General features: G+C 39.4%; 1 protein-coding gene across 5 annotated transcripts in view; it reads left to right on the forward strand.

Annotated features, from left to right (window-relative positions):
* ZNF217 (zinc finger protein 217) overlaps positions 1 to 26,688 on the forward strand; it is a 27,315-nt gene extending 627 nt beyond the window's left edge. The window contains exons 1-6 of one of the 5 annotated variants that reach the window (XM_021416541.1): positions 306 to 368; positions 13,188 to 14,976; positions 17,081 to 17,206; positions 17,981 to 19,573; positions 23,203 to 23,331; positions 24,617 to 26,688. In XM_021416541.1, the coding sequence (XP_021272216.1) occupies positions 13,578 to 14,976; positions 17,081 to 17,206; positions 17,981 to 19,573; positions 23,203 to 23,312 (3,228 nt within the window). In that variant the 5' untranslated portion in view covers positions 306 to 368; positions 13,188 to 13,577 and the 3' untranslated portion in view covers positions 23,313 to 23,331; positions 24,617 to 26,688. Of the gene's footprint in view, positions 1 to 305; positions 369 to 641; positions 957 to 2,032; positions 2,175 to 10,489; positions 10,636 to 13,187; positions 14,977 to 17,080; positions 17,207 to 17,980; positions 19,574 to 23,202; positions 23,332 to 24,616 lie in introns of those variants that run through there. The other 4 variants (XM_021416545.1, XM_021416543.1, XM_021416544.1 and 1 more) reach the window with 4 other exon arrangements.

A 27,354-nucleotide genomic window follows, 5' to 3' on the forward strand; every position in this document is an offset into this window, starting at 1 on the left:
GGGAAGGAAAAGTTTATCGATCCGTTCTGCCAGCTTTTTCGTGTTGTTTGCCTCCCTCCTCTGAAGGCTGAGCCGTGATAATTTCTTGACATCGCGTTTCTCCTCTTATTTACTTATCTTCGAGCGGAATAGGAAGTTTAGGAAATAAATAAATAAGCTCCAACTGACTTCTGGAGCAACAAAAGACGTTGCCAAGCGAGGACAATAAAATTCTGGGATATCTGCAGATTGAATTTCACTCTGTTCCGTGATACCCACCCGACTTTCTGTTCTGGGTGTGGGGTTTTTGTTTGTTCCCCACACAGAAACCTGCAGCAGAGTGAGCTCTGTGCTCTAATGAGCCATCCCCCAAACGTGCTGTGACTCCTGTAAGTATCTGAATTGGAGTGTAATAGTTTTGAAGTGGTGGCGAACAAAAATCTTTATGCTGTGTTATTGATCTGCTGATGAAAGGCGTTTGGGTTTGAAAAGGGTTTAGTCCGGGGGTTTTGTGTGCTTAAAGGTTTTTTTTTTCTTCTTCTTTTTTTTTTTTTTTTTTAAGGCAACAACGTTTTTTTCTGTTGTTGTTTCTGGAATGACCTTGAGAGCTTTAAAACTACCCCAGTTTCCAGCGGTGGGTTTGAGGGGGAGGCAGCAGCAGAAGCATACAGTGAAAATCGAAAATAGAAATAGGAACTGAAGGAGGTGCAGTGAAATGTTTTCTTATAGAAGTATGTGAAAAAGGAAGTTTTTGTAAGAATGCGTGAAAAAGAAGAGAGGGAAATAACGCAGTTTCAAGTGCGGTTAGAAAGAGAACATATCATTCTTCACATTTTATTAGGCCCTGAAATGCAGCGGTGATATGATCTGGAAGACACAGAACTCAAACGCCTGACTACAAGTTGAATAGCAGGCATTGACTTGCTGACCAATGCTTCCATGCTCGTGCTGGGGGGGCTGGTTTTGTGTCTGCAAAGGTATCAGAGCTCGGTGCTATGACAATGGCTTGCAAATGCTTTAACGCCATGTTTTATTGCTCTTAGGAGCTCTTATTTACTGTAGGTTTGGGAATACGGCTAAGACTTTAATTTGTGATGTCCACACTAAGGTTTAAGCGTTTCCTTGGATAATGCAGAAGGACGGTTTTAAATAAGTAGGATAAACTGCATTCTTTGGCAGGGGGAGGGCAGAGGGGAAGGGTGGAGGAGGTGTTTTTTCTTCCCCTTTAACTAGTTCTGTAACAGAGTCAATATTTTAAGATCTGTAGCAAGAATGTGCCTTTGTGATCACTAACCTTTCTGTAATGTTTTTAAAAATGAGCAATACTGTAATTCTGTGCAGAACGTCTGGGTTTGATATCTTAACAGCTCGTGCTCGAGATCAGCGTGAGTTTGGAAATTCTGCCTTTAAGTTCTTAGAGTGATGAATATGAAAAGAAAAGAACTTTAGAAACGTGGTTATTACAGTGATTATTGATTGGCTTGGCCCGCAGCCAAGCAACTCTTCTGCATGCACCAGAGTTGCTGATTTAAATTCTCTAGGTTCCTTTAAAATATGTAGGTCTTCTCGAATCGTTAAACGATATCTAGAGCTATTTAAGAACAGTAGATCAGTTTTTAGTTAAGGTTGTTCAATTATGTCTTCATCGCTTTGGAGTTGGTTGAATGACTTGACATGAGATTAAGCACAACAAAAGAAAAGGCAGGGGAACAACAGCTGCCTTCCAGTACCCGAGCACCAGCGTTCTCAGCAGCTCAGCATTTTACCTTCTTGCGTTAGGTGGTGTCAGGTTTAAATGTTAATATTTATATGCGTATTTACGAGAACCTCGGGCGTTCTGATAATACATCAGGCACCCGAGTGCTGGCTATTCGTCTTTGGGGGTTGTTTGTCTCTTGCCTTTTTAAGAAAACTATCTCAAGATCTGATACTGAGGAGTGAATTGATCTCATTAACTTTTCAGACAAAAGTAGCTAACAGTCACCACTAGTTTGTACTTGTTTAGTTACTGTGTGGTAAGAACTTTAAGGTGTGTCCTTAATGGCAGTTGACGATTCTTGCTGCGAAGCCTTGTTTATTTTAGGTAGATGTTTTATACAGAATTTCCAGTGGGACAAATTACTCCACTGACTGCACTCACCCTTTCTGAAGGCTGGCTGTGAGCATAAGAGAATAATTCTGCCGTGCTGCAATCAGTATGTATTTTTAAATTGAAGCCATTAAGTTTTACTGTGTATTTTGAGGCTTTTCCTACTTCCTTTGTTTAAACATTCTCAAACAGTGCATATCATACATGAATTTAAAGCATTCATATGGCACTATTGAGCTGAATTTAAATTTAAAATGAGTACCTACATTCTCGCTGATCGAAATAGAAAAAGTATTTCTTTAAATAAGTGGATGTTTTCTGGTTTTGAATGTGGTGAGAGGGCTATATTTGTATCTTGTAAACAAAGTTTCACATTAAGTGGTCTTTACAGAATGGCTTCCAGGCTTTGGATTAGAGGGTTTTTTCTTCATTTTAAGGGAATATTTTTTTCTTTGTTTAGGTAGCAGTTGGGGGGGGAGGAGGGGGGGGGGCAAGATCTAGGGTGGGGGCTAGGAAGAGGAAGCTAATAAACTTTAGCACCTTTGTCAGACTGCCTTACAAAAGGTTGCTTCATTTTGGTTTCCCCTTTCATGAGATCACATTTAAAAATTCCTTTTGAGCACTTCTAACCTTCAGCAAGTATCTTCTCCTCCCTGCTACGCTTCCATTTAGAGCTGTGGTGATAGATTAGTATCACATTTTAAATGAACAGAGTGCTCAGTTAGTACTGTGTTCGGGGGAAGTAATTTCAAAAGGGAACTGTGAGTTTCACTTGACTTTCAAAATGGTGATTACAATAAGCTCTTAATTACAAACTCTCAGATTTTTTTTTTCTGAAATGCTAAGTAAATTTTAACTTCCCTTTGTTCTTTGGGACTCTTTTGTCCCAACTCTTTCAACCTGAATCTTGATATGGAATTCATTGTCCTAGTAAAAGATTCCATGCACTGTATATGTAAATACACTCCCTCTTTCCTGTGTTATGAAATGTGTAACTAGTACTGGCATATGGAAAGAACAGCCCCGGCCCCCCTTCCCTAAGGTAAAATGGGCTAAGCTTTCTTTTCTTTGCAAGCAGCTGAAAGAAGAGTTTGACCTTTGAACTCCCCCTCACACTTCCACACTGCTTTCAGGATGATTAAATAACCGAGGATATTTGCCTGTGTCTTATGCTTATTTATCTCACTTAAAATGTTCCAATACTTAACTGTTGAGGTATTGTCTTTAAATATAGCAAGATAGTGCATTTCGCTTGCAGCAGGGCTGCCATTTGCCAGCTCAGCCCTCTTATTTTTGAGACTCTGGATTTAGAACATCAGCATTCCAGTAAGATATTCTTTCCACATCTCATAATTACATTTATTTCAAACTATTATTTACTTTTAACGGGCTCTGGGTCATTTCTGCTGACCCTTGACCCTCCTTTTTAAGGTAACTTTAGTAACAAAAAAAGTTGAGAAGAGTTTTTCATTCCGGTGCGTTAATACGGGCGGGGGATTGTGCTGACTACTGTATGCATGCTTTTAGAGAGATGTGACTCATACCACAGGAGATTTGCAACTGAAGACAAAAGTAAGGAAAAGGATATGACCAGGCTATGTAAGATCCTCACTGTGTTGTATTTTAATTAAAAAACAAACCAAGAAAATGCTTTCTTAAGCTAACTTTGCCTATTTTTTCATCTACCTCCAAAATTAAGGCTACTCTCACAAAGGTTTGGGGTTTTTTTAACTCTTTCAGGGGAATTCCCAAATAATCTTGTTTTATTGCTTTTATTGTTTTTATTCTTATGCCAAACAGGAAGAAAACACATTAAAATATCTACTGCTCTACTCTGACCAAAGTCATAGGATTATAGCTTATAGTTTAGAAATTAGTTGCTCTTGTGATTCTTCCTCCTCTCTTGTGTTTTTTTCTTTCTATTTGGGGCAGGGGAGGGGGAACGGGACAAACTATGTGCTATGATGGGAACAGGCATGAAATTTCAAAGCAAACCAATGTAGGTGCTGAGGAAAATGAGGTGTACGTCAAAAATCTGAGACCTACTTGTTTGTGCATACAATGTCTGAGTTCACTGCAGAAGTTTGAATTGTTTATCCGACTGCCTTGAGAATTTCAAAAGAAAGTACAAGAGGAAATGTGGTTAGAATACGCAGGAAAATCTATGTAGAGCAGCGTGACTTAAAGATTTGAGCAGAAACTCATTCAAGTATAAGTGAATAATTGACTGGAAGGGGATTTTCTATGTTATAAAGATTTTATGCAACTGGAAGTATCAAAGTCTGAATCTGTTTATGCGCAATGGGTATGCTTGCATTTTTCTATGTAATAAAGTGTAGTGTAGTTTGCCTCTGACATAAACTACCCAAGGGGTATGAAGGGCCTTGTGCTTGCACTTCATTGTGGTGGTAGATGGGGCTGATGGGCTGAAGCCTTTGGTCAGCCACTTCTTTCTGCTATGCAGATAGGAAGAAGCAAACTAGATGTGCTCCAAAGACTGTGGTGCCTAATGCAATTAGGAAAACAGATATAAAGGTGGTCCAGAGAAGCCACAGCTTTTGTTAAGCTTTAGTGTTTATTTCTAACCTTTTATTAGCCCCTGGAAAAAAAAAGGATACAAAACTTCTGCTGATTTCCTCTCTTTGGAGAGGTCCATTTCTTGTAGATGCTGGCTCTGCTTTCTAGGATAGTTTGGCACTCTGAAGCTGCGTGTTGGTCATCGCATGCGTCCCTTTGGTCCAGTAGTGCAGGATAATTAAGGTAATGCCAGGCCATTAAACTTTTTGAATCTCCATCAGTTGGCGCTGGTCTCTGGAAGAGCTCCCACCTGCATGGAAGCAATGTGTATTTTGAGCACATGGCTATTTTTGTATCTTCAGATTTTAGGCCAGGGAAGGACTTAGTAGAAGTAAATGTCTTTCCACCAGACTGCATTTTTCCATCATTCAGGACTGATTTTTGCCAATACATAATTGTGGATATGTTTGAAAGTGACAACTTCAAAGTCGCTGCTCTGCAGAGGGAGGGATAGGAAGCTGCTGCTTTTTCTGCCGACGCCCCACTATGTTGGGAAGGGTTGGATTCGGAGTTGAAAGCAGGTGAGAAGACAAGGGAAGATGAATAACCCGAACAAAGTGAACTCTTCTCCTCTCCAATTCAGGAATAGCGAAGAATCTCTTTTCCTGTTATTTCACTTATGCTGCCCAAAGGGATGCAACTTCCCCATAATTGCTACAGAGGAACTCCTGGCTCTTGAGTAATAAGAAATTAAGTCTAATTTGGTAAACTCTGAGTTTACCACTTCTTTGTAGTGGCGGCTGTTGGAGAGATCTAACATCCTTCTGCCAAAAAGTGTCTGGGGAAGGGGGGGGAATAATCAAGTTTGCTGTTAAGGTCTCTGAAAATATTTTCTTTCAAATGGAAACCAAGACTAAACATAAGGCAGTTTATGTAAGGTGAAACTGATTCAACAGTAAGAATGTATCACTCACTTCACCAAGAGTCTTTACCTGTTGTGGAGAGAACAATAAACTGTTTTGTAAGGTAAGGGGTCACTGCCAGTTTAAGTGCACGTAACTTCTTGATTTAATGAAGTTGCATCATCTTATAGCAGTGGTGAAACGTGTCCCAGACTTATTTGGAATAGGATTGCTCTTGTCTTTCAGCCTTTCCACAACAGGTGTTGGCTGCTTCTTAGTGTCTACAGTCTGCTTTGGTTTTGTGGTCCCTGAGAAATTCTCTCTTACTCAGAGTGGGGGGAAAAAGGGAAAAATCTGGCTGTTGGAGCAGTCCTTCTGAACTTTAAAAGTCAATAGTTACTTGTAGCACTTCCTCCTTTAATGCCAAGAATTAGTCTCTTTCATATTTACTCTTGCTCAGTGGAGGAAAAACATGTGCAAAGTGATGCAAGCGTATGTTTTATGCTTTAAAAGGAATAATTACATCTTTCGATAGAAGAGGCATTCAGTTCACTGAGGAGATGCATTCATCTTGTCCATCCTCTGCCAAAACAGACATATAGCCTTAAAGAAAAAGGGACTCTGCAGGAAAAGGTTTTTTTTTTTTTTAGAGAAAGGATATCCTTTGTTTCTATCAGTATAGATGTCTGAAATTGAGGGAGGGAGTTTTCCTAATATTGTTCATTATTAACTGCTAGTTATTTTCCACTGGTAATTAAATTCCTGGAGGAAAACGATTTGCATGTATGTCTGTCTAATCTGACTATGAAAGAGCTTTAATACAAAATCTTTCTAAAGTGTGTGTGGAGAAATGCCTGGATAATAACACTCCTGCATTCTGGTGTATGTCTGTTTCTTCAGATCTGTTTTTATGAATTGTCTTAGTTCCACCGCATTGGAAAACTCTGTAGTTGCATTGCAAGGATCTGTCACCGAGGGAAACAGAATAGCCTCTCTTTTAGAGGATAAAAAGATAAACTCTGAAAACCTCTCTAAGAATCAAGGTTTAGAATAACTTTGAGAACTTCAGGCCTGAAAGATGAAGACTAACAAGGGGACTTAAGGATGTGCAGCATTTAGGGAGTGGAAATTCCAATTTGGGGCCGTCTTTTATGTTCTCTTTTCAACCTGAACATCTTTGTTTTGATCTTTTCCTGCAACTGAAACAAACCAACCCTCTTCCTCCCCCTAGATCTTCATTTCCTTTTAAAGTTCTCATGTTAGTTCTTTATCAGAACGAACTATTAACAAACTTCTATTTAAAAAGATTTTTCTATTTTAACGCGTGGCAGAAAAATATGTGGATGAGAAGCTACGTTAATTGCACTCATGCTCCTCCGTTAGCACAGAAGTGGACTGGGAAGTTGTTAAATGATTTACAGTTAGAAGATGGAAGGGAGTAGCTCTTCCCTTCCCTAGAAGGCAATGGGACTCACAGTAATGAAGAGTAAGTTACTGGCTTCCTATAGTGTTCTGAAGAAAAGCTGACTCTACTTCTATTCTGCAAAATAATGTTTTCTGTACCGGTGTTATAGCTTTCCAGTGTTCAGCTCAAGTCACAGGCAGATGGACACTGGTGCTCTCTCAGAATTAAGGTTGCAGTCTATGGAGCAAATAGGAAAGACACCTTACTGTGTGAGATGTGACATGTGCCTTTCTTAGGAAATGTCTAAAGGATATGGTGTGCTTGACGTATATCAATCCAAAGACCTGAAGAATTGAGCTTGAAGTTTCATGTTTTGGGTATTTGGAAATTTGACTAATGTTTTGAAGCAGTGGGTAAATTAGAACCTCACAATGACTTCTTGCTTTGCATTCTGACTAAACGTAGGAGATGTGAACACATGGCACACCAGTACTGTTATCATGGAGCTGCTCTCACTGCTGGGTTCTGCAAGCACTGTACACAGCCTTAGGACTCTGTAGGTACCATCTTGAGAGTCTGTAGCTTTTGAATATTGTTAGTAGCCTCTTGGGGATGGTATTTCTACCTAGTATCCTCTCTGCATGCCAGGTGTGGTGCAACTGCCTTGAATTTGTGCAATGTGATAGGGAAAAAAAGTGCTAGATAAGCTAAGTTCAGCCTTGGCTCAGGCTTGGTTATTTTTTTCTTAAAAAAAAAAAACAACAACTGATGTTGTATTTATGCATGAGCTATTTGATGATCAGTATTGCCCAAAATGTAGTTGTGCCCAGCTGAAATAGATAATCCCCATAAGGTGTTTTCTATTTGCAGGCCAAGTGGGGATGTTGCAATAAGGAAAAAGTGATGTTAATTGCTCTATGTATGTTCACAAGGCAGAATGGGAGTAACTGTTCTGCAAAAGCAAAACCTGTAGATAGGAATACAAAAGGTGCTTAAGTAAGTTGTCAGTGGCTTCCCATAAACCAGCAGCAGAGTGAGATCTTTCATTAGCAGTGTTGAAGAGGAGGAACCTGTTCTGAGTATGAACGTACTAAGAGACAAATATTTGAGGCTGAATGCCTTTATCCTCCTGAAACATCTTGAAACGTGGGGAAAACTGAAGGAATACTTTGAAAATAAGTGGAATTCTGTTATGTGAAAGTTTCTCAAGTGAAAGAAACATATTTAAAAAAAAAAAAAGCAAAGGCAGCTAAACTGCAGCAACTGGCTCCCTGAGTTTTTTGGGATGAGAACGTGTTCCTGACAGGGTGTTCCATGGGACTGTGGAGCTTCCATAGGGCACTGATTAGAACCCTGGGAGCCAGTGCAATGGGATGGCTTGCTGCTGGCCTTGGGTGCAGGCTCTGTTACAGGGCTGCTGGGGTGGCTGTCTGAGTACATCTTTTGTAGGATGTACAAAAGTAACTTATCACTTAGTTGTAACTCTTCTAGTTTTCTCACTTCTGTTTTTAAGAAACTGTTGCAGGAACTAGGTTAACTTCTGTAATTGTTCCAGTTAGCTTTTTACAGTTGAACAACTGTTATTTCTGCCAGCACCCAACTAGGGAGGTGTAGTTGTTTTTCCTGCTAGCAGCTGTGCAGCTCCTAGTCCCGGTGCCCTGTGGTGTCTGAAGTGAGAAGTTCAGTGGCTGGACTTTGCTATTCTCAGAAAGGTGTGTCAAGAATTTTTATTACATATTCATGGAAATTTTGAAATGCAGGAAGTAGAAATGCAATAAAATTACTACTGATAGGTCATTTCCCAAAGAAATCTTTGAGACTGCAACATGTAGTCTTCTGTTGTGTAATTTAATGAAAGTAAATTAAACTTCTCTAGAGGCGCTTAATTAAAACTTAGTCTGTTCTAATAATCTATTTATATGCAGCAGCTTTTTGGTGTGGTTATTAGGTTGTACGACAAGAGCGATGAAAACAAGTTGTTCTCATCTGTTAACTTAAATTTTTTTTATATACATTTTAGAATCATAGAATCATAAGGGTATTGCTGCAAACACGTTGAAGTATTTGATTAAAGACCACATAGTCATATTTGACTTTTGTGAACTAAAGCTTGCAAAGTACTCAGGCTCTGGGCTGCCGGAAGGATGGAGTTGAGCAGGCAGTGTTCTTTGTTGAGAAGAAATGCCCCTCTTGGCAGCGAGCCCGCAGGAGGTGTCCGGGGCATGGAGCAAGGCAGGATCCCCGTGCTCACTGCTGGAGATGCCTGTTGTCCACAAATGGTGGAGGGGGAAGTCAGAAGGCTGAATGTGAGCTCACTGAAATGTGAAGAGAGTCATCCTCTATTTTCAACTTTGAGTTAATCTGTGGCAGACTTACAGCTTTCTCTTCAGATGTTGGAAGGAAGTGTTTCCTGTTTTAGTCTGCTGTTTTGCTTAAGATCTCTGGCTGTCTAATACTAGTGTTGTCCTGTTCTTTTTGTCCCTCCCTTTTTATCTCCTGAAAGTGAAAGATGACAGAAGCTGCCCTAGGTACTGTGTCTTTCTTTGTTTGTGGGTATTTTTGCCAGTATATAGACTTCCTGGCACAAGTAGTTACAGCACTCTTCTGAACTACAGGTTGTCTGCTTTCCCAAGTAAGCAGTAATACAGAATTACAGCAACTCTTGATCTTTTGCTGGTACCTACAGTGTTTTGAATAACAGGAATGTAATTAATCAGCACTTTTGGTCCTCAAGTCCATTGTCTTCACTAGGAAGAAAGTTGTTTTTTTCTCCTTAAATAATGGGTAAAATCCTAGTGCAGGTGCTTGCTTAAACTATAAAGCATATATTAGCTTGTCTAAAAAGTAAGAGTGTAAAATCATGCCTCACTTCAGAAAGCTATTTGTCTAATCACTGTGAAGTATGAAATAAGTCTGGAGTTTTCCAGCTCACTTTCTGACATTAATAGTAGCATCTAAATGCGTTTGCAGTTTTCTTCAGAAATTACACCTGCAAGATTTTCTTTTTAAATCCATAGATACTATCTCTGCTGTAGAACAGCATTTCCAAGAAAAATAGTTGCCTGAACTGCAGGATAGGCCTTTTAGGTTCTAAGCCAGGAATACCTTGCTCAGCTTTGCAGTGCTGCCTAGAGGGTGAGCTGTGACCAGTCCTTCACAAGTGCTGAGACCCTCCTATTAAAAAACAGTGAAAGCCTGAAAAGCATTCAGCAGCCAACCCAGGTCAGTGGGTGTGTACTCAGAGCTTTGGAGTGCCATGGAAGGATTCTCTGAAGGATTTATTAAAGTCTATTGATACCCAATAAAATTTGGACACAGAACTATGTAAAACTCTTCTCATGATCCATGTGTAAGCTATATGCTGGGTATTTACACACATGGTTGTAAGGATATATTTATTGTTTTTAGACAGTTAAGTAATTTTTCTAGTTTGATGCGTTGAAATGAGGTGACGTTGAAGTAGACCAACTCCTCCCCTCATCTCATCCCAGAATGCTGAAATGTTGGTCCTCGGGGTGGGAGATGTGTGGATTTCTGATGTTCTTCACCTATGTTTTCTCCGCAGTGACATCACTCCTGTTGCTCTGTTTGCTTATGTCATAACACTGCAGGGTGGGGAGTGTAGCAGGGTGGCAATCACTGTGTTCTTGGGCAGGAGTGAGGATGTAACTGATTGATCTCAGCAGCTCAGTGCATGGGACCAGGGACACTTCCTTCCCAGCGGTGCCTGTGACCTTTGTGGGGTATGATTCTTAGCCACTGCTGCAGAGTATTTACCTGTGTATTCAAAAGTAAATATGTTAACTCTTTAAGCTCACTTCTATAATTTTGCTTAGGTATTCCTTAGAGGCGTTTTGGAATCTTTCAAAGTAGCTGTTCACTTTTAGTTTGCAAATAAATTATTTTCAGGCATATAGCCATCATTTAGGTACATGAGCTGTGCCGCAGCATGTTATCCTGTTGTGTAAAAATACCTCTTAAAACTACAGTAGAAATGGAACAAAACAGCAAGTTGAAACACGAAGTAAAACATGCTAGGCTGTACCCTTTGATATGTTTTTCCTTATGCTTTACGAAAAAGGAAAGCTTTTTAAATACTCTTGCTTCAAACTTTTGTTATAGCTTCTCCACCTGCCTATGTAGTGGTGAGTGAAAGCCAGAAAGCTAAAACTGACCGGGAGGATAGCAAAGCACGAGCAAAGGCTGCAGCAGAAGCAGTTCAGAAGTGTCCCACCACAGGCTGAATCTGCGTGCTACAAAATATTTTTGAGTCATTATGAAAGGAGGAAGTTTTAATTACTGTCATGATTAACGAAACACCCAAAAAAATGGGAATAAAGGCCCTAGTTAGCAAAGAGACATCTTGGCTGCAGTAAATTCAGGTTCTGTTGCCACCCTCCTGTCAGCCAGCGGCTTGCTCCCTCTTCCCTCCCTGCCCTTCCACCCAGTTCCCTCTGTTCTTCCTGTTGACTGGTGACATGTCATGAGCCTTTGGCCTAGTCTTTGGGTTTAAAGAAGCCAGAAGGAACCACACTGGCTTCCTGGTACTCAAATGAATTGTTGTCTAGCCCTTGGTTAGGTGACTGGACATCAAGCATATTAAGTTCTGGTGTTGCAAGGAAAAGATGAATGCAACTGTTATTGGTATTTGAATGATTTTTTTTTAGAATTCATCTTTATTATAGACTCCAGGATTTTTTGTAAGTTTGGCAGGAAAAGAAGCTGACTTTCAGTTTGAAACCAAAGAGTATTCCTAGGACTGGGGCATGGAGCAGTTAGAGGATAAGTGTTTGAGGTGTTCTATCTGCTACTCCTAGCAATGTTTTGCTGTGCTTCCCTAAACTGAAATGATTTTGAGATTTAATGACTGAAGACCAACCCTGCTGCCTGAGAAGGACAGCTGTCAGAAAAGGCTGGAGAAGGTAACCTCGCCTGGGTCTGCAGCAGTGTAGTGTCTTTGCTCCAACTGTTTGTTTTGAACGTGTTTATAGCCTGAACTATTACAGGATTTGTTTGGAATGGTTGTCCTTTCTCTGGTTGAAATGAAGTGAAACGTTTCCATTTTCCCTTAAATAAGAGCAAGGTGAAAGTAAAGAGGAATTCTGAAAACATACTTTACTCATACTGTCTTCTATTATATGAGCTATAGAGCATACCGTGTTTTGAGACTCATTAATTCAAGTAACATGAATTATTGGCCAGCTTCTCTTATGGAATAACTTGTGATAGTTTGGGGCTGGAGTCAAATTCTGAATGCATTCTTCTGATTAGATATTTGTGTTTGGGAAGGTTTCATCTGGGGATGTTTCCCATTCAGGTTATGTGAGCATGTTCTATTCTGGTAAATCTTTTCCTTAATCCAACATTTGATTAAGTGGAATCCTGAACTCCATAACTAAAATTTCTCTGCCCTAAGAGAATGGCAGCAATTAATTGCTGCTAGCAGACATTTTAATTCTTATGAGTTTAAAAAATTAAACAGGACTTGTGATTAACAATATCATAGCCCCTTTAAAACTTATGGAATTTTAAACTTTCCTTTTGGAGTATAATCAAACACACATTCGGTGTTGCATGCAGTTTGAAATGGGAAGCATTTCCTTTGGAAGTGTAATAGTTGGCCTCTTGGATGACTTTTAAATACTAAACTACTGCTCAAGAAACTATCATTAGACTGTTTCAAACTTCGAGATGATCTAATTGTGACAGAGGTTGTAAATCTGGATATTAACAGCTCTGAGTGGTGGTATTAACAAAAAGTTCTTAATACAAGGATTTGTACTTAATGCTTATTTTGTACTAGAACCGTGAGTGCTAAATCCAGGCTCTCTAGTCTTGGGCTGGGAGGAAGAAGGGGGTTTTGCTTAACAGCTATTACTGAACAAACAAAGTTTTACTGTGGCTCTAAACTCTGGTTTCACAAGTTGTTGGAAGGTTACTTTGGTTTGCTGCATTTACTTGTTAGGAGTTCTGTTGATGTAAATATTGGAATATGGTTTAAGCAGTTTTATGTAGCTGGGTAAGAGCGGGTTTAGAATAGTTATTGAAGTATTGCTATTATATAGCAGTCTTAGAGTAGTAGCCCAACTAATGGTACGGAGGAATGTTTAAGACAGCTGTTTACTTCTACTGTGGTATGTAGAAAATCACTGGAGTGTCTTCTAGTTGTCCCTCATTGACGTTTATTAATGTATGCCTTCGGTGCTCAAAAGCATTCAACAGTTTTCTTTATCTGGGAGATGATCTCTTCCTTTTCTTCTGGAAAGTCTTACTGATTGCTTTCTCTCTTCTTCAGGTGCTGGAGTTCTTTGTGGCGCTGAACTTGCCCTTGAGTATGTTTTGCCCGATGCAACTATTTTAAGTTTTTGTACAGAAAAACTAAGTGCAACTGACTGTTTCTGCAGACTTGAAAAACCAGAAGAAATAGTTCAAGAAACCTCATTTCTGTCACTGAGAGAACCAGTGGATGCACTTTCAGTGATGTGTTAACACAGGTAAAAATGGAAAAGAAATAATCTTTTGCTCCTGGAAAAGATCTTTTTCCTGGCAGAGGACTTTTAGCTTAGCAGACTTGCAAGCACATGTTGGAGAACTTTACAAGTGTCCTTATCGTGATCAGTGAACATCCCCCAAAGAACTGAAACCTTACATTAAAACACGTAACAGGGAACAGAACGTGGGAAACATGCCAACTCAGCCTCTCTTGGCATACATGGATGGACTGGATGGGATAGCCAGTACTGTTGGTGCACAGATGGAGAATAATGATGCCTCAATGACAATAAAAGGAACAAATACCATTTCTTACAAAAGCTTGCAAGAAAAATTTCTCATGCAAGCTGAAGGATGTATGCCTCTGGACTGCATGTTTTGTGATGAGACTTTTAAGCATCCTGAAGAACTTGGGAAGCATGTTTTAACTCAGCATAGGCCCACGCTTTGTGAACCAGCTGTCCTGCGTGTTGAAGCAGAGTATCTTAGTCCTCTAGACAAATGTCAAGTAAGAACAAATTTGCCTTCTCCAAACAATGAAAAGGACAGCGAAGAACTTAGCTGTGAAGTTTGTGGACAAACATTTGATGAGGCTTTTGATGTTGAGGCACATATGAAAAAGCATAAAGATTCTTTCACGTATTGGTGTAATGTATGCGGAAGAAGATTTAAAGAGCCATGGTTCCTCAAAAATCACATGAGAACTCACACTGGAAAGCCTGGTTCTAGAAACAAGCTTCAACAAGGTTCTGAAAGCCCCATCACAATAAACGAGGTGGTGCAGGAGCATATAACTGAAAATGTAACATCACCTTACAAAATTTGTATGGTTTGTGGCTTCCTATTTCTCAATAAAGAGACTCTACTTGAGCACAGTAAAGTGCACACCAAAGAATCAGTACCCAATGGTGAAAGCCCCCAGGTGACTGATGATCCCAGTCTAGAAGAAACAACTCAAAGAGAAGAGTTTTTGCGGTTTTTGAACTTAAGACCAAAAGTGGTTCCAGAAAACGACAAATCACAAAAACCTGTGAAATGGATAGCTGAACTGGATCCATTCAATACATATCAAGCATGGCAGCTGGCTACCAAAGGTAAAGTTGCAGTTGGCCATGGCCAAACTAAAGAATCAGGACAAGAAGGAAGTACAGACAATGATGATTCATGTTCTGATAAAGAAGAACTTGGTGAAATTTGGAGCGCAAATAAAGGTAGCCAGACTGAAACTACAGGGAAATCAAAAGTAAGTAAAAACAGCAGTTATACAGGGAATGGTAACTTATACCGACACAAACTGAAACATCCCAATGGTGAAGTGCCTTCTATGGAGATGGATTCTAAATTGTCCCAGAACAAAGAGAAACCAACGCACTGTTCAGAGTGTGGCAAAGCCTTCAGAACGTACCACCAGCTAGTCCTTCATTCTAGAGTGCATAAGAGAGACAGGAGGACAGATGGAGAGACTTCAGCTGCTTCCAGGTCGTGCTGTACTGATATAATTGCAAGCCTGGATGAAAATGGAACAGTAGAACGAGTGGAAGGAGGATCTGAAGATGGGTCCGAAGATGGGCTTCCAGAAACACTGAATTTAGGTGAGCAGCATTTTGAGGCATGAGATTGAAATAACTGTTACTGTTTGGGAACTGTTTAAAGCCAAAAATGCATCTTCTCTCTTAATGACCTTTTCCAAAACTTACATGGAAATATGAAAGAGTATGGTGGGAAAAGGGGAGGGGAGAGGAAGAAACAAATGTTCTGACACAAGTATTTTCAGATCTTTGAAGCTGTGTTGGACCTTCTGGCAGTGGTGATTTGGGTTTCTGGAATTACTGAAATACTTTCAATAACGATCTGTCTAGAAAAATTGCATTCCCCCACCAAGATGCATACTTCTATTGGATATACTGCATATTCATTGCATTCTTGTACAGCACATGTTTTTAGAGGTAGTATTTCTGAACAAGTCATTGTATGTTTCACACTTGATTCTGCATCTTGTAAGAAAAGGCAGAGAAATGTCCAGTGCTCAAAATCAGCAGCTACTAGGATCCTGAGAAGTAAAGAATAATTCCAAGGTTTTTCTATCCATCTGTGGGTTGTGTGTTTCTCTTGAATGGTATCTAACTTGAAAGGCCAAGTGTCCGGACCAGCAACTTTAAATCAGTTGTTTAAGGATGTGCTTGTGGACTGTTAATATCTGGATGCTGTGTTTGCAAGAGGAATACACAAAACTCCTCTTCTTTGATAGAACAGATGAGTTCAAACTGCATGTTACCCAGGGTCAATGCTGAACCTCACTTAGTCTTAGAAAAATCTAATACTAATGCTGAATGATTCCTTAATTGAAAAAGTTTGCATGTCTGGGGACAAAATGGAATAGCACCAAGACATGTAGCTAAACCAGGGCTGCTGTGTGTGACACGCTTCGAGTCTGCATTTAAAGAGCAGACACTTGCACAATCTCTAGAAAAGACAACGTACAGAATGTCCTGGCACACAAGACTGAGTTTTCTGTTTCTGGTAATGTGCTGCCCTTTATGTTGCCTCCAATAACAAAGGAAAAAAATTATTACCTAATGTTAGCTTGCTTGTTTTGTTTCACAGCGCCTTATCCAAAACGACAACAGCTTTCATTGTGAGATGCTGAGTCATGCTTATTGAGACATTATCTGTTTGTTTAAAACAGCTCTGGCTGCTCTTGGCCACAATTTAGCCATGCTTAGCATTTCCAGCATGGAAGCTTTCCAACACATAGTAACTTCGGAAAATCACTTTAAGCTGTCTATCATGTTTCTAACATCTTAGTTAAGCAAAACGTTTCCTTCTTTATTTTCCCACTGTAGCTTTGTAGTTAGCTTTGACTTGGATATTTTACTTAAGTTGACTTCTTTGGCAGTTTGAGTTGTAAAAACATCAAGACGTTGATTTGAATGGCGTCTTGTGTGTAAGCTTTCTCCCCTTGTTAGACTTCGTGCTGCACATGCCGCCCTCCAGTGGTAATTACTGTTGCTTACACTTCAGTTCATTTGTGAATTTGTTCCTTGAACCACGTGCTTCACAGAACTAGCAACCCCCGCCACGTTCCTGTTTGTCAGAGCTTAAGCATTTCAGTAAGTGAAAGATGACTTGTTAAAGCCAAGCTGGTTGTTCTAGGCGTGACACTCCAATGATTAGTGCAGACTTAATATTACAAAAAAGGAAAAAATCAGGCGTCCTCCCCACCTTCCTTCTGCAAGACAGCATCCTGTGTTGTGTCATGGTGCTCGAGACAGGTTTACAGTCCAAATAACCACGCTATTCGAGCACTCCCCTTTAAGAACAGAATACAGTTTATAACGGATGTGACTTTTTCATTTAGGCCATTCTCCAGTGGTTTCTTGTAGGTCGTTGCAGAATTAAATGTGTTTTTCTTCTTTGAGGCCTAGTTTTACGTCTTGTTTGTTCTGTGGGGCTGCTTCGTTTCAGTCACTAACCACAGTGGTACTTGACACAGTTGGAAACCTTTAAAAACCATTTTGCTTTCTAAGTGTACAGCAGCGCAGAACCAAAGATGCTTGCAGATTGCAGGAGTTGGCAACAGCTCTTCCTTTTGTGTTTTTTTCCTTAATAAAACAGCTAAGATAGTTGCTTATGGTTTTGAAAGGGACTACAGACCTGTATTTGCTCTTCATAATGTAGCTATATTTTCTCTCAAAGATAAAAACGAAGATGTTTTGGAAAGAGCAAAAGTTAAAAATCTTGGAGCCTCCAGAGAATGCAGCTATTGTGGAAAGTATTTTCGCTCAAATTATTACCTCAATATTCATCTCAGAACTCATACAGGTAAATGGGCTTCAGCTTTGTGGGAGGGGAAGGAAGTGATGAATCCAATTGGATGGGATGTTTGGTTTTGGTGAAGTAAAAGAGAAGTTGCCTTCAAAATTATTGATGTTAAAAACAAAGTTTACACTTAATGCTGGGAAAAAGATCTGATTTTAATTTCTTAAAAGGAATTCATTATATACCTAAGTGTAAATCTCTCTGGGGCCAATTGTATTGTACTCTCAACAGTACTTATTTAAAATTCTGCTTTTCACAGTGTAGGAAAAACACAGAAATACTTGCAAGTATTAAGTTTGTCTGTTAGTTGCTGCTGCCTTGGGAAAGAGCTGTGTATTCTTCAGTTAAACTTGTCTGTAGCCAAACAAACTCATTCTACTTCTGTTAACGTATGTCCACGTTTCTTTTGAAACAGCTCTATTTATAGAACTGTAACATTTGTGTTGTTGAATAGCATACCTGCAGTACGACTGAGGGCTATGTATGCATTGTTGGAGCTGACCCACAGCTGTGCTTGCTAACTTCTGCCAAACATTGTCAGCTACTGCTCTGTGCTTGGGGAACTATCTTCTTCGTAACCACAAGATGTCACTGTAGTTAGCAAAAGCAGTAAGACATAGTTTTAAGTGGTTTAGAGTCTGGGATTTTAAGATTGCGTGAAAGGGGGAAGAAAAATCTATTTTATTGTTCTAAAGTCTTAAATTATTTCCTTGTTTTTAATTGTACTCAGACTTCAAATCAAATTGTATCAAACTTACTGATAAAACTGTGTTTCAGGTGAAAAACCTTACAAATGTGAATTCTGTGAGTATGCAGCAGCACAGAAAACTTCACTGAGGTATCATTTAGAGAGGCATCACAAGGACAAGCAAGCTGATAGTGCAGCAGATGTGAAAGGTGACAGCAAAGCTTCATTGCAGAGTCAGGAGACGGAGCTCTTTCTGGTTGCTGATGGTGCTCAAGAAACCAAAAATTTGAAGAGGCTTTTTGATGGTGCCAAAGATGCTGAGGGCTGCCCACCCACAAAGCAGCAAAAGGAAATTCTGTCCTTGAATAATGCAACAGGCAGCACAGTCCTTGTAAGAATGAAAAATGATTCTAGGGAATCGATCAAACGTTCGGTTTGTAACAATTTGAATCAAATGCTTGAGAATGTGTCCACTCCTTACTTGGAAAAACTAAAGGCTGAGAAGGAAACAAAGGAAGTTCAGCCCAGTGCTTCGCATAAAAGAGAGAGAGAGGCTTCTGTGGACTCGGAGGGAGATGACGTCCAGTATGTTTGTGCTTTTAAGGATGGAAAAAATACAACTGATGTACGAGAGTGCTCTGAGAACTCCAAACACAAACATATGGTGGATGCTCAAGAAATGCCCTTGAACTTATCTGTTGGGACTTCACAAGAATGTTCAGTGGTTTCAACTTCTAGAGGCCTAGTACCCAGCACCTGCCCATTTTGTACTTACAGAACATTCTATCCAGAAGTCCTAATGATGCACCAGAGGCTGATGCACAAATACAACCCTGACACCGTTAACAAAAATGGCTATAGAAACAAGGCTCTAGCTAAAGCCAGGCGCACTGGATGCCCTCCTGCTCTGCTTGGTAAAGATGTGCTTCCTCTGTCTTTTAATCCTAATAAAAGTAAGACTTCCCCGTCTATTCCACAAAAACTGTTGCAAACGGGGAAATCCAAGCAGTGTCACCCTCCACAGAACAAAGTCCCTCTTTTTGCAGTGGCTGATTCAAGCAGCACAGCCCCGAGTAACCTCAAGTTTCAGAAACAGCCAAGCAATATTGGAGCTCAGGCAAATAACTATAGACAACCTCAGCAAGAAATGCACTCCAGTTCCAGTATCTCTCCAGTATTGGACAGAGTAAAAAGAGCTGAATCTAAATTGAAGGCTCTGAATGTCACAATGTCTCAGTCTGGTGTAGTAAGCAGCAGTGTGAATGGGGCTCTTGACTCTCACCTAAATGAATCTGCCTGGTCTTGTCATCGAGGAAGAGACTATCTTTGTAGTAAATCTGTGGGCAATGCAAATCTAGAATATGGTGAAACATCCTCTAAAAGAATGAAACATAGTGTGGTAGTTATTGAACAAACTGACTGTGCAGTGGCTAATTACAGAAGATATGAAACAAGCAGATTTCGTGTTGCAAACAGATATGCAAATCTGCTACCTCAGGAATGTTCTCGCACCAAACCTGCATCCTCTGTTTTGCCAACCAAACAAGGGCTTCTGAATTCGGATGATGCTGATCCTCCTAAAGTACTGACTGTTCTCAAACCTTATGAGCCATATAGCTCTGGATCACTTTACAGTTCTTGTGGATCTAGCAATGGCCAAGTCACCAGCTCTACAGTAGAAGGTACTGTATCTCTATCCTAGTTCAGTTAGATGTCTTTGAACTCTGCGACGAAAAGTGTATGAAATAAATGCATAGCTACAGTAAAACAATAGAGAAAATAAAGTGCTGTTAACGTTTCGTCAAGTACAGTCAGTGCCTGGATTTTAAATGTAAAATCCAGGTTCAGCAAACTCCTGTCTTGGGGAATTAGGCATGTAAGGTCTGAATTTTAACAAGAGGTTTAAAATTCAAGTTCCACCTCCCTGCCTATGGTCTATGATATCAAGCATGTGCTGTTTGCTCATTAGAGCGCTCAAGGCATGCTAACTAATCCAGGATATGGAACAGGCCTTTCTGCTTAATTTACAAGAAGCCTTAGACCATCTGGAATATTAATAGAAATTTTAAATAAATAATAGCTGTCACAGACAATTGTTCCATTACAGAAAAGGATGTATTAAAACCATAAAATATGATGTGAATCTCATACTTCTATTGTTCAGTGGGTTTTTATAATGTTTAGTTTTGAGTAGAAACAGAATACTTTCTTAAGACAACAACTTTCTGCTATTCTAATTATGGTGTCTCGTTGCACTAAGTAGTAAGGCTTTACTGTGGGAAACTCTTAATCTTGCAGAGAAACACTTTGTGATGTATTTGGAAAAACTTTGTGCTTTGTTTCTTGGTCAGCATTTTCAAAAGCTTGCAGGAGGCCGAAATTAAAAGATGCCAGGTGATGTTTAAGCAGTTGTCTAACTTCCTAGAAGCTATTTACGTCTTTCAGCTGAGGATCAGTGTGGACTTAGCCTAAAATATAGGAATTTGAATTTGAAATGAAGATTCTGTTGTAGGAGTGAATAGTATGCATGTAATGCTCTGTAGTTTTAAGGTATCTGCTAACCTCTGAATATTCCCATTCTCTAGAAACAGAAAGGCCACTTCTGAGGTAACAAGTAGGGTTATGTTACCTTAAGTCAGAGCAAACTGAAAAATACTAAACCTGCATTTTGTTAGGTTGTAAAAAGTCTGTTCACCAACCCTGTTCTGGTTTTTGTGTGTGTTAAGGTTGCGGGCTTACTAGTGGGTTAGGGAAAAACGAAGGCAAGTGTTAAAGCTCTGCTTCCAGGCTGGGTCTGGAAGGAACCAAGGCGAAGCTAGCATCACATTTGACTTACTGAAACAGCTGTGAAAGCGTTAACTCCTACTTTCATGAAGTGTCATCTGCATCGGATGACCTGTGCCATTAATTGCCTTGAGGAATGTGCAATGAGCACTGGGTTACACGTAGAATACACAGGGACAGGCACAAGGACAAATGTTATTGCTGCCTCTTGATATTCCTAGTGATCTGAGAGAATGAAATGCTTAAATTTTCTTTTCCGGGTGCAGAAGTCATTCATGCAGTTGGGGAATATATAGATAATCATTGATAAAAAGCCTGGCACAGTGCTACGTTCTGCTGAGAATTTAACGTGTGATCTCCAGCATCGGTTGAGTCCTTAAGGACTAAATAGAGCATTAGTTTGCATGCAGGTCAACTGACTGAGGACTTGTGCTTCATGACATGGCTACCTGATGAGCAGAGAGAACATCCGGGATTTTTAAAGAATTCTCTTGATGCTGCATAAAGACATGTTAATTTTAGTGAAAATAAGAAGGGGAAAATAAAAACTTGTAGCTTCAGCTGTCTTGACAAGTGTGTACCCTCAAGGACTGGATGTGGTGGGTCAGTGTCTTGCTTCTCTCCAGCATTATCTCGAGAATAGAAAAACCTCTTCTCCTGCTGGCACTCTTAAGAGAGGTTAGCCTGTGAAATTGGCAATTGCTGCAATACCGTTTTTAAACAGTGACTTCATTGGAATTCACCTTGTTCTTCTGTGTTCTTCTTCTGAAAGCTTCACCTGTCTACCAGAAAAATCTGTGGTAGGCTCTTCTTCCTCTTCTGTGATACAAGCCTGCAGACAGCAGCTTGTAGTCAAAATTACAGTCATTGTTTCTTGCGATTTAGAGAACTCAAAGCTATACCTACAACTCATGTGACAGTATAATTGTCATAGAAATAAGGATTTCATTGCTTGTTATGCAGTGCCATCTCAAGGCAAGCTTTTGTGGCTGTTACCGATGTTGTAAAGACTTGTGAAACAAGACCCCTTTGGGGGTTTTCTTAGAAACTTCAATAAAAGCCCTGTGCAATAAGGCATAAAAGTTTAAGGCTAATTGCCTAGCTTTCCAACCGTTCTGCCCAGAAGTATACGAATGAAACCAAACCTTGATGATTTTGAGAAGGTTAAGGCAAGGAAACTTCTCAGCATTCGACTTCTAATATGGTTGGAGACAGAGTTTCTGCAAATTCTTATTTCTTCAGTTTAACAAAACCCCACAACTTAGGTACAACTGTTTGCCTAAGAGTTGCAATTCTACAGAGGTGCTTGGTAATATATGCAATTTACTGCATGTTTCTATAGTCTTATTCAACCCTGGTGATATTATAAGAACATGTCAAAAATCTTTCTCTAAGGATCTGTGTGCTTATGGCAACATTACTTAGGTCCTATGAACATGTTACATTGCATGTTAAATGCTGGATCAAGTTGTCATGAGAATATGTTCCACTTGGCAAGCTTGATTAAAGCATGATGCCTTCTATTACTGCTTGTAAGCTGTGCCACTCTGTGTTGCCCTGAAGAGACAGAAACATTCTGAAACCACTCAGTTTGTGTTATTTTCAAATTACTTGCCTTTGCAATGGCAACATGCTATCAAGGATAACCTGTTGGCTGATTGATCTGGCAGAGACTGCAAATTAAAGACAATTGCTCATGACACACTCCAATGGCTTTGTAGATTCTGTTGAAATATTAATTTAGCTTTGCCATTTTAATTTAATTAAAGCTTGCTTGGTTTTTTTCAGTGCTGCATTTAAAGCTTTCATGGAATATGGATGGCAGTTGGGCTTTTTGTATCCTGTGAGGGAAAATGATCCTTGACTTTTCCTTCATTTCATGAAGTGGTTTTGACTGCTTACTTAAGCTACGAAGACTTGATTTGGAACAGGCATTGATTTCGCGTGTATAAATCTGAATGAATCATCTTGGATAAATATAAAATTACCAGTATACTACACTGAAAAGTGCTTAACAAAGTCATTGCTGTGTGTATGTTAGCATTCTTTAAAGGGTTACAAATTCTGTACAGTCTATTAAGGTAATAATGTAGTATACCTGTTTTTTCATTTCAGTGCACATTGACAAATTCTGTTTTCAAACAAATGCAGGAAATGAGTATGTAGGTATCATACGATACGAGGTATTCACTTCCTAAAGTGAACCCTACTGTACGATGAATTGAGCAAAGATATCTCTCGCAAATTATACGAGCAAAACCTGGCATGGTATGTGCATGCAAACAGCTTAGAACAAGGTTCTTAAATTACAACTTTTCTCCTTGTTCTAGTTCTGGGTACTGAATTTCCTATAGGTTTTCAGAGGACAAGGGATAGCTTTCACTGTGAGCCTTGCTTGTGAGTCGTGTTCTGGCAACTTGTGGTGTTCTGGGATTCTGGGTGCTGACATAGACCTGCTCCCAGTTGAGTGTCTGACCAATTAGATTAGCAGGAAATAATTTAACTCGTCTAAATTTATTTTTGTCAGGAAAGAGATCAGTGTCATACCAACACTTATCTAGCAGTGTGCTACAAAAGCGAAGTTATGAGAGTTTCATTGGCAATGCACGCTTTCGACCAAGTGACAAGAAGACTTGATCGTTTACTTCAAGAAACGGTAAACAAAGCTTTTGAACTAATTGTTACTTACATATCGCGTTGTGTACTCCTAACATCAAACGTTGCTGCATTAAGTGTGATGAGAGGTTATGAAAGTCTGAACCAGAACGTCTGAAAAATGCGAACTCTCCCTTTTAGGAAGTGAAGCAGATATCTAGCATTTGTTATTTGGAATATTGGTAATGGCGGACTTCGCATGTTTAAAAAAAAAATGCATAGATGCTTCTTTCCTGAAAGAAATTGAAGTTCTAAAAAAGATTAATATATTAATTGGTTACAAAGCTAGTGGGAAGTGTTCACCAAAGGGCTTTCCCCTTGTGTCAGTACATGGGCGTGGGGGAACAACGTGTGGAGAACTAGAAATGAGAGGACGTGCCTGTTATCGTAGTTTGTGACTGCTCTGCTAGTCCTTGAGAGGTTGTGTTGGTTAGTTCTTCCTGAAAATGGAGGCATTACTCATTTTACTACTTCTGAAGATTTTGAGAGTTTCCTTTGGAAAGGCTGCTGCTGGATTATTTCATAGAGGAGTACGGGTTTCCTGATAGCTCCCTGACAGCTGATCATTGTGTGCTGGAGAGGTTGCTCCAAATAGCTTTTCCTTTGTTTGACTCAGGGAGGGGTGCAGCCTCTTAGGGGAAACAAGTCAAGTGAAAAGAATTAGCCTGGTGTGCTGAATTCCTGTGCTTCATCTCTTCAGTTTGTAGCTGTATCTCAGAACTTCACAATTCCATTGTGTTCACAACATTCTTAGCTGCTAAGGAGATAAGCAGTGAATAAGTCTATAAATAAATTTATCCGTATGCTCTTTCTAAACTGGAGCCACGGATCACTTTCCTCATTCAAATTTAAGCAGATACCTCTCAAATGCTACAGCACCTGGACCAGTGTGCAGTCGTTTTAGAAAAAGATTTTTACATATCGGGGAGCAGAGCTTTCTGACCTCTAGCTGACAGCTTTTAAAATACTTTGCTTTATTTCTTGATAGTCTTCTAATCTTACTGCTTTTATTGTCCCTCACTAAGCATTTTTTTTTTTTGCCTGGTTCTAACTCCACTTCCTGCCTGTATTTCTGCTTGGAGCTTGAGTCTTCAAAAGGAGACTTGATTGCCAGTTTTAATTTGTTGTGAAATAGAAGATAGGCTATATGGCAATATTAATTTTTAATACTTTTATGCAAGGGTGAAGATTATCTTCTCTTTCTGTTAAGGATGCCTCCTCCCAAACAAAAAGTGTTATGCTATTTTATAGTTCTATACAAAACCCTATTTTTTGATTTGTTCTAGGTCTTAAGGACACAAGTGCATGTTCTATGGAGTTATGCCTGCAGTTCATCCCTTGAGGAAAATGAATGGTGAAAGCTACTGAACTAAGCTGTGATTGTACTGTATATAAAAACACTACAGTTCTATAATATTGGTTCTGTTAACATTTAATACCAAATAGCCATAAAAAGTAGTCTAAACAATTGGGTTATGAAGGTGTGTGGGGAATGTATGTCTTGACGTCGACTTGGAATATTTTTCATTAGAATTAATTGACCAAATATTAGGTAGGAATTATATTTTTACATACTTGAGCGCTGCTGAAAAGAGTTTCTTTGAAAGAATATATAGTCCTTGCACCTCAGGTAAACTGTAAATACAGAAGTTGAAATCCTGTTGGTTTAATGCTCCTTTTTCATAAAGGTGAAAGTTTCTCATATGTTGTTTTTCCTGTTTAACTATGTTAGTTTCTCAAAACAACTTCCAAATAAACTGTCTGAAACTGTCCAGTTTATAAATGTTGTGAACATCAAAGCAGTGGTGCTGACGTTATGCTGATCTGCCTTGTGTGTGTTAAGATCATAATGCGTCGGAGGGATCTGTTCTCCTGGAGTTATTTCCAGCTTTTTTAAAAGCATGGATGAGGCGATACTTGACACCTGGGTCTGTCAGTGCGGTGTTCCTGAAATACGGTTGAGTTCTTTGGCATTGGTTGCTGTTCTTCAGAGAAGTTTCTTAAATGAACCTCTATAGCAGAAAAAACATGGGACTTGCGTGAGACACGATACTAATCTAAATGTTTCAAATGTTTAGTTTTCTACTAAGTTACATTTAGAGGAAAACTACTTTGCACCTTTGTCCAAACTGTAAAGTCACAAACAGGTTTGCAATATGAATACAGGATCTACAGACGTCCAAAAGGGATGTGGCTATGGTGTAGCCTGCTTGACTCTGCTTGAAAGCATCTTAATGTTGGCTTTTAGCATCTGCTGGGTGTTTAAACTGAGTGAGGAATAAACTGTTAATGGGAGAATATCTCCTTTTATTTTTTTGTGAAGACAACAAGAGTTTTTTCTAATGCACATGCAGTTTATTTTTTGTAAAGGGAAGATGGCCAGTTACCAGCCAGTAAAGCAGAACTGTTGTGTGTTTTGACCTTCATTCCTAGTCGCTTCTCATAAAGCCTGTAGAAAAGAGTTAACTTCTTCTGTATCTGGCTTTGACTTCCATATATTTTACTAAAACAAAAAAAAAAGAAAATTTGCACTGCTTGTTTTGCTCTCTTCCCTCAAATAGCAAAATGTAAAATAGCAAAACCTAGAAACTCTTGTTTTTTCATTATGCAACCCGAGATGTTCCAGTTGTATGTCTTAGTTCCTGAATATGGGACCTAATTTTAACGTCTCTGTAAACTGGCGATGTAATGAAGTGCTGTGTATCAGGAAATTGTACACTATTTACCTTTCTTCTGTTCATAAGCTGAGCCATATGTACATAATCTAGATTTTTGTTTTCCTAGTTTTGCACTTTTATAGCCTATTTTTTGAAGACTGATTCACTTGGAAAATGGTTAATCTATTTTTTTGCGTGATCTTTCCAATGAGTCTTATAGAATGCATGCTGTAACTATCATTTATGTACCTTACAAGGTTCTGTGGTTAAAACGTGTGCAGGGCTGTATTCGGATGTCTCAGAAAAAGACCTAAGATGTTTTTAATCTCTCTTCATGCTGGTACAGTTTCCTTCAAGATTTTTTTTGGTAGGTATCTTGAGGGTTAAATAGAAAAATGCCCATGAGGACTATTTCATGGCAGCATAGCCCTGTACTTCAGAATACACTTTGCCCATCAGTATTAACTATTGGGATACTACTGGTTTTGTATGATTCTTTGGAGGTAACAGTGCATATATAGAGGTACAAATTGTTGATTTTTCTTCCTATGTATTTATTTCATTCCATTTTGTTTTAATTGTTGAAACCAGAAGTTGTCAAGCAGTAGGAACACATTACTCATTTAATTTATAATGTATTTCACTTTAGTTGAGTATATTATTACATGTGGATGTAAATATAGACTTGGTGTTTTGCAAAACTGGTTTCCGTGTCTTGCTTTTGAAGATTAAAATTAGCTGGCTGGAATTTCATATTCCCTTGACTTTTCCATCATATTCAGACCCCTGGCGGGAGGGGGAGAAGGAGGATCTGCCAATAACCAAACCCAAACTCATGTCTGTTCAGTTGCTCGCATGAAAATACTGAGTCACTTCCCAGAAAAATCTGGCTGAGGCGTAGAGGAGAACTCTTAAAAATAATGAAGAAACCTTTTGTTTCTTCCCTCTGAAGGAAAATAACTGAAGAGAAGAAATAGAGTTCTTGTATGCATTCATTGTGGTAATAAGTGGTGAGGGCGTTTTTTTAAGCAAATCTTTTTTTCTTAAGCTTTAGAATTTGTAAGTGCTTAAATGTTCTGGGAAAAAAAAATCATTCTGGGTCTGATGTGTTCTTGGAATCTGACTAAGATGTCATGCTTCAGCAACACCGCTGACAACATCTGAAAACCAGATTGAACTTGGGGGTGAGACAGCTGGAAAAGGCTTGTCAGAGGCAATTCATCCTGAAGAGAAGAGAGCTCATCAGATAGGGTCCCCCTCTAAACTTCATCTGAGGGCACGTATCTGACCGACCAGTGTCTTGTTGGCCTCACGGATGAAGTTCTTGATTCCTGTGTTGGAACTGGCACTTGTGGCTGTGGTCAAGT

Source organism: Numida meleagris, chromosome 19, assembly GCF_002078875.1.
Source record: "Numida meleagris isolate 19003 breed g44 Domestic line chromosome 19, NumMel1.0, whole genome shotgun sequence".
Taxonomy (NCBI): domain Eukaryota; kingdom Metazoa; phylum Chordata; class Aves; order Galliformes; family Numididae; genus Numida; species Numida meleagris.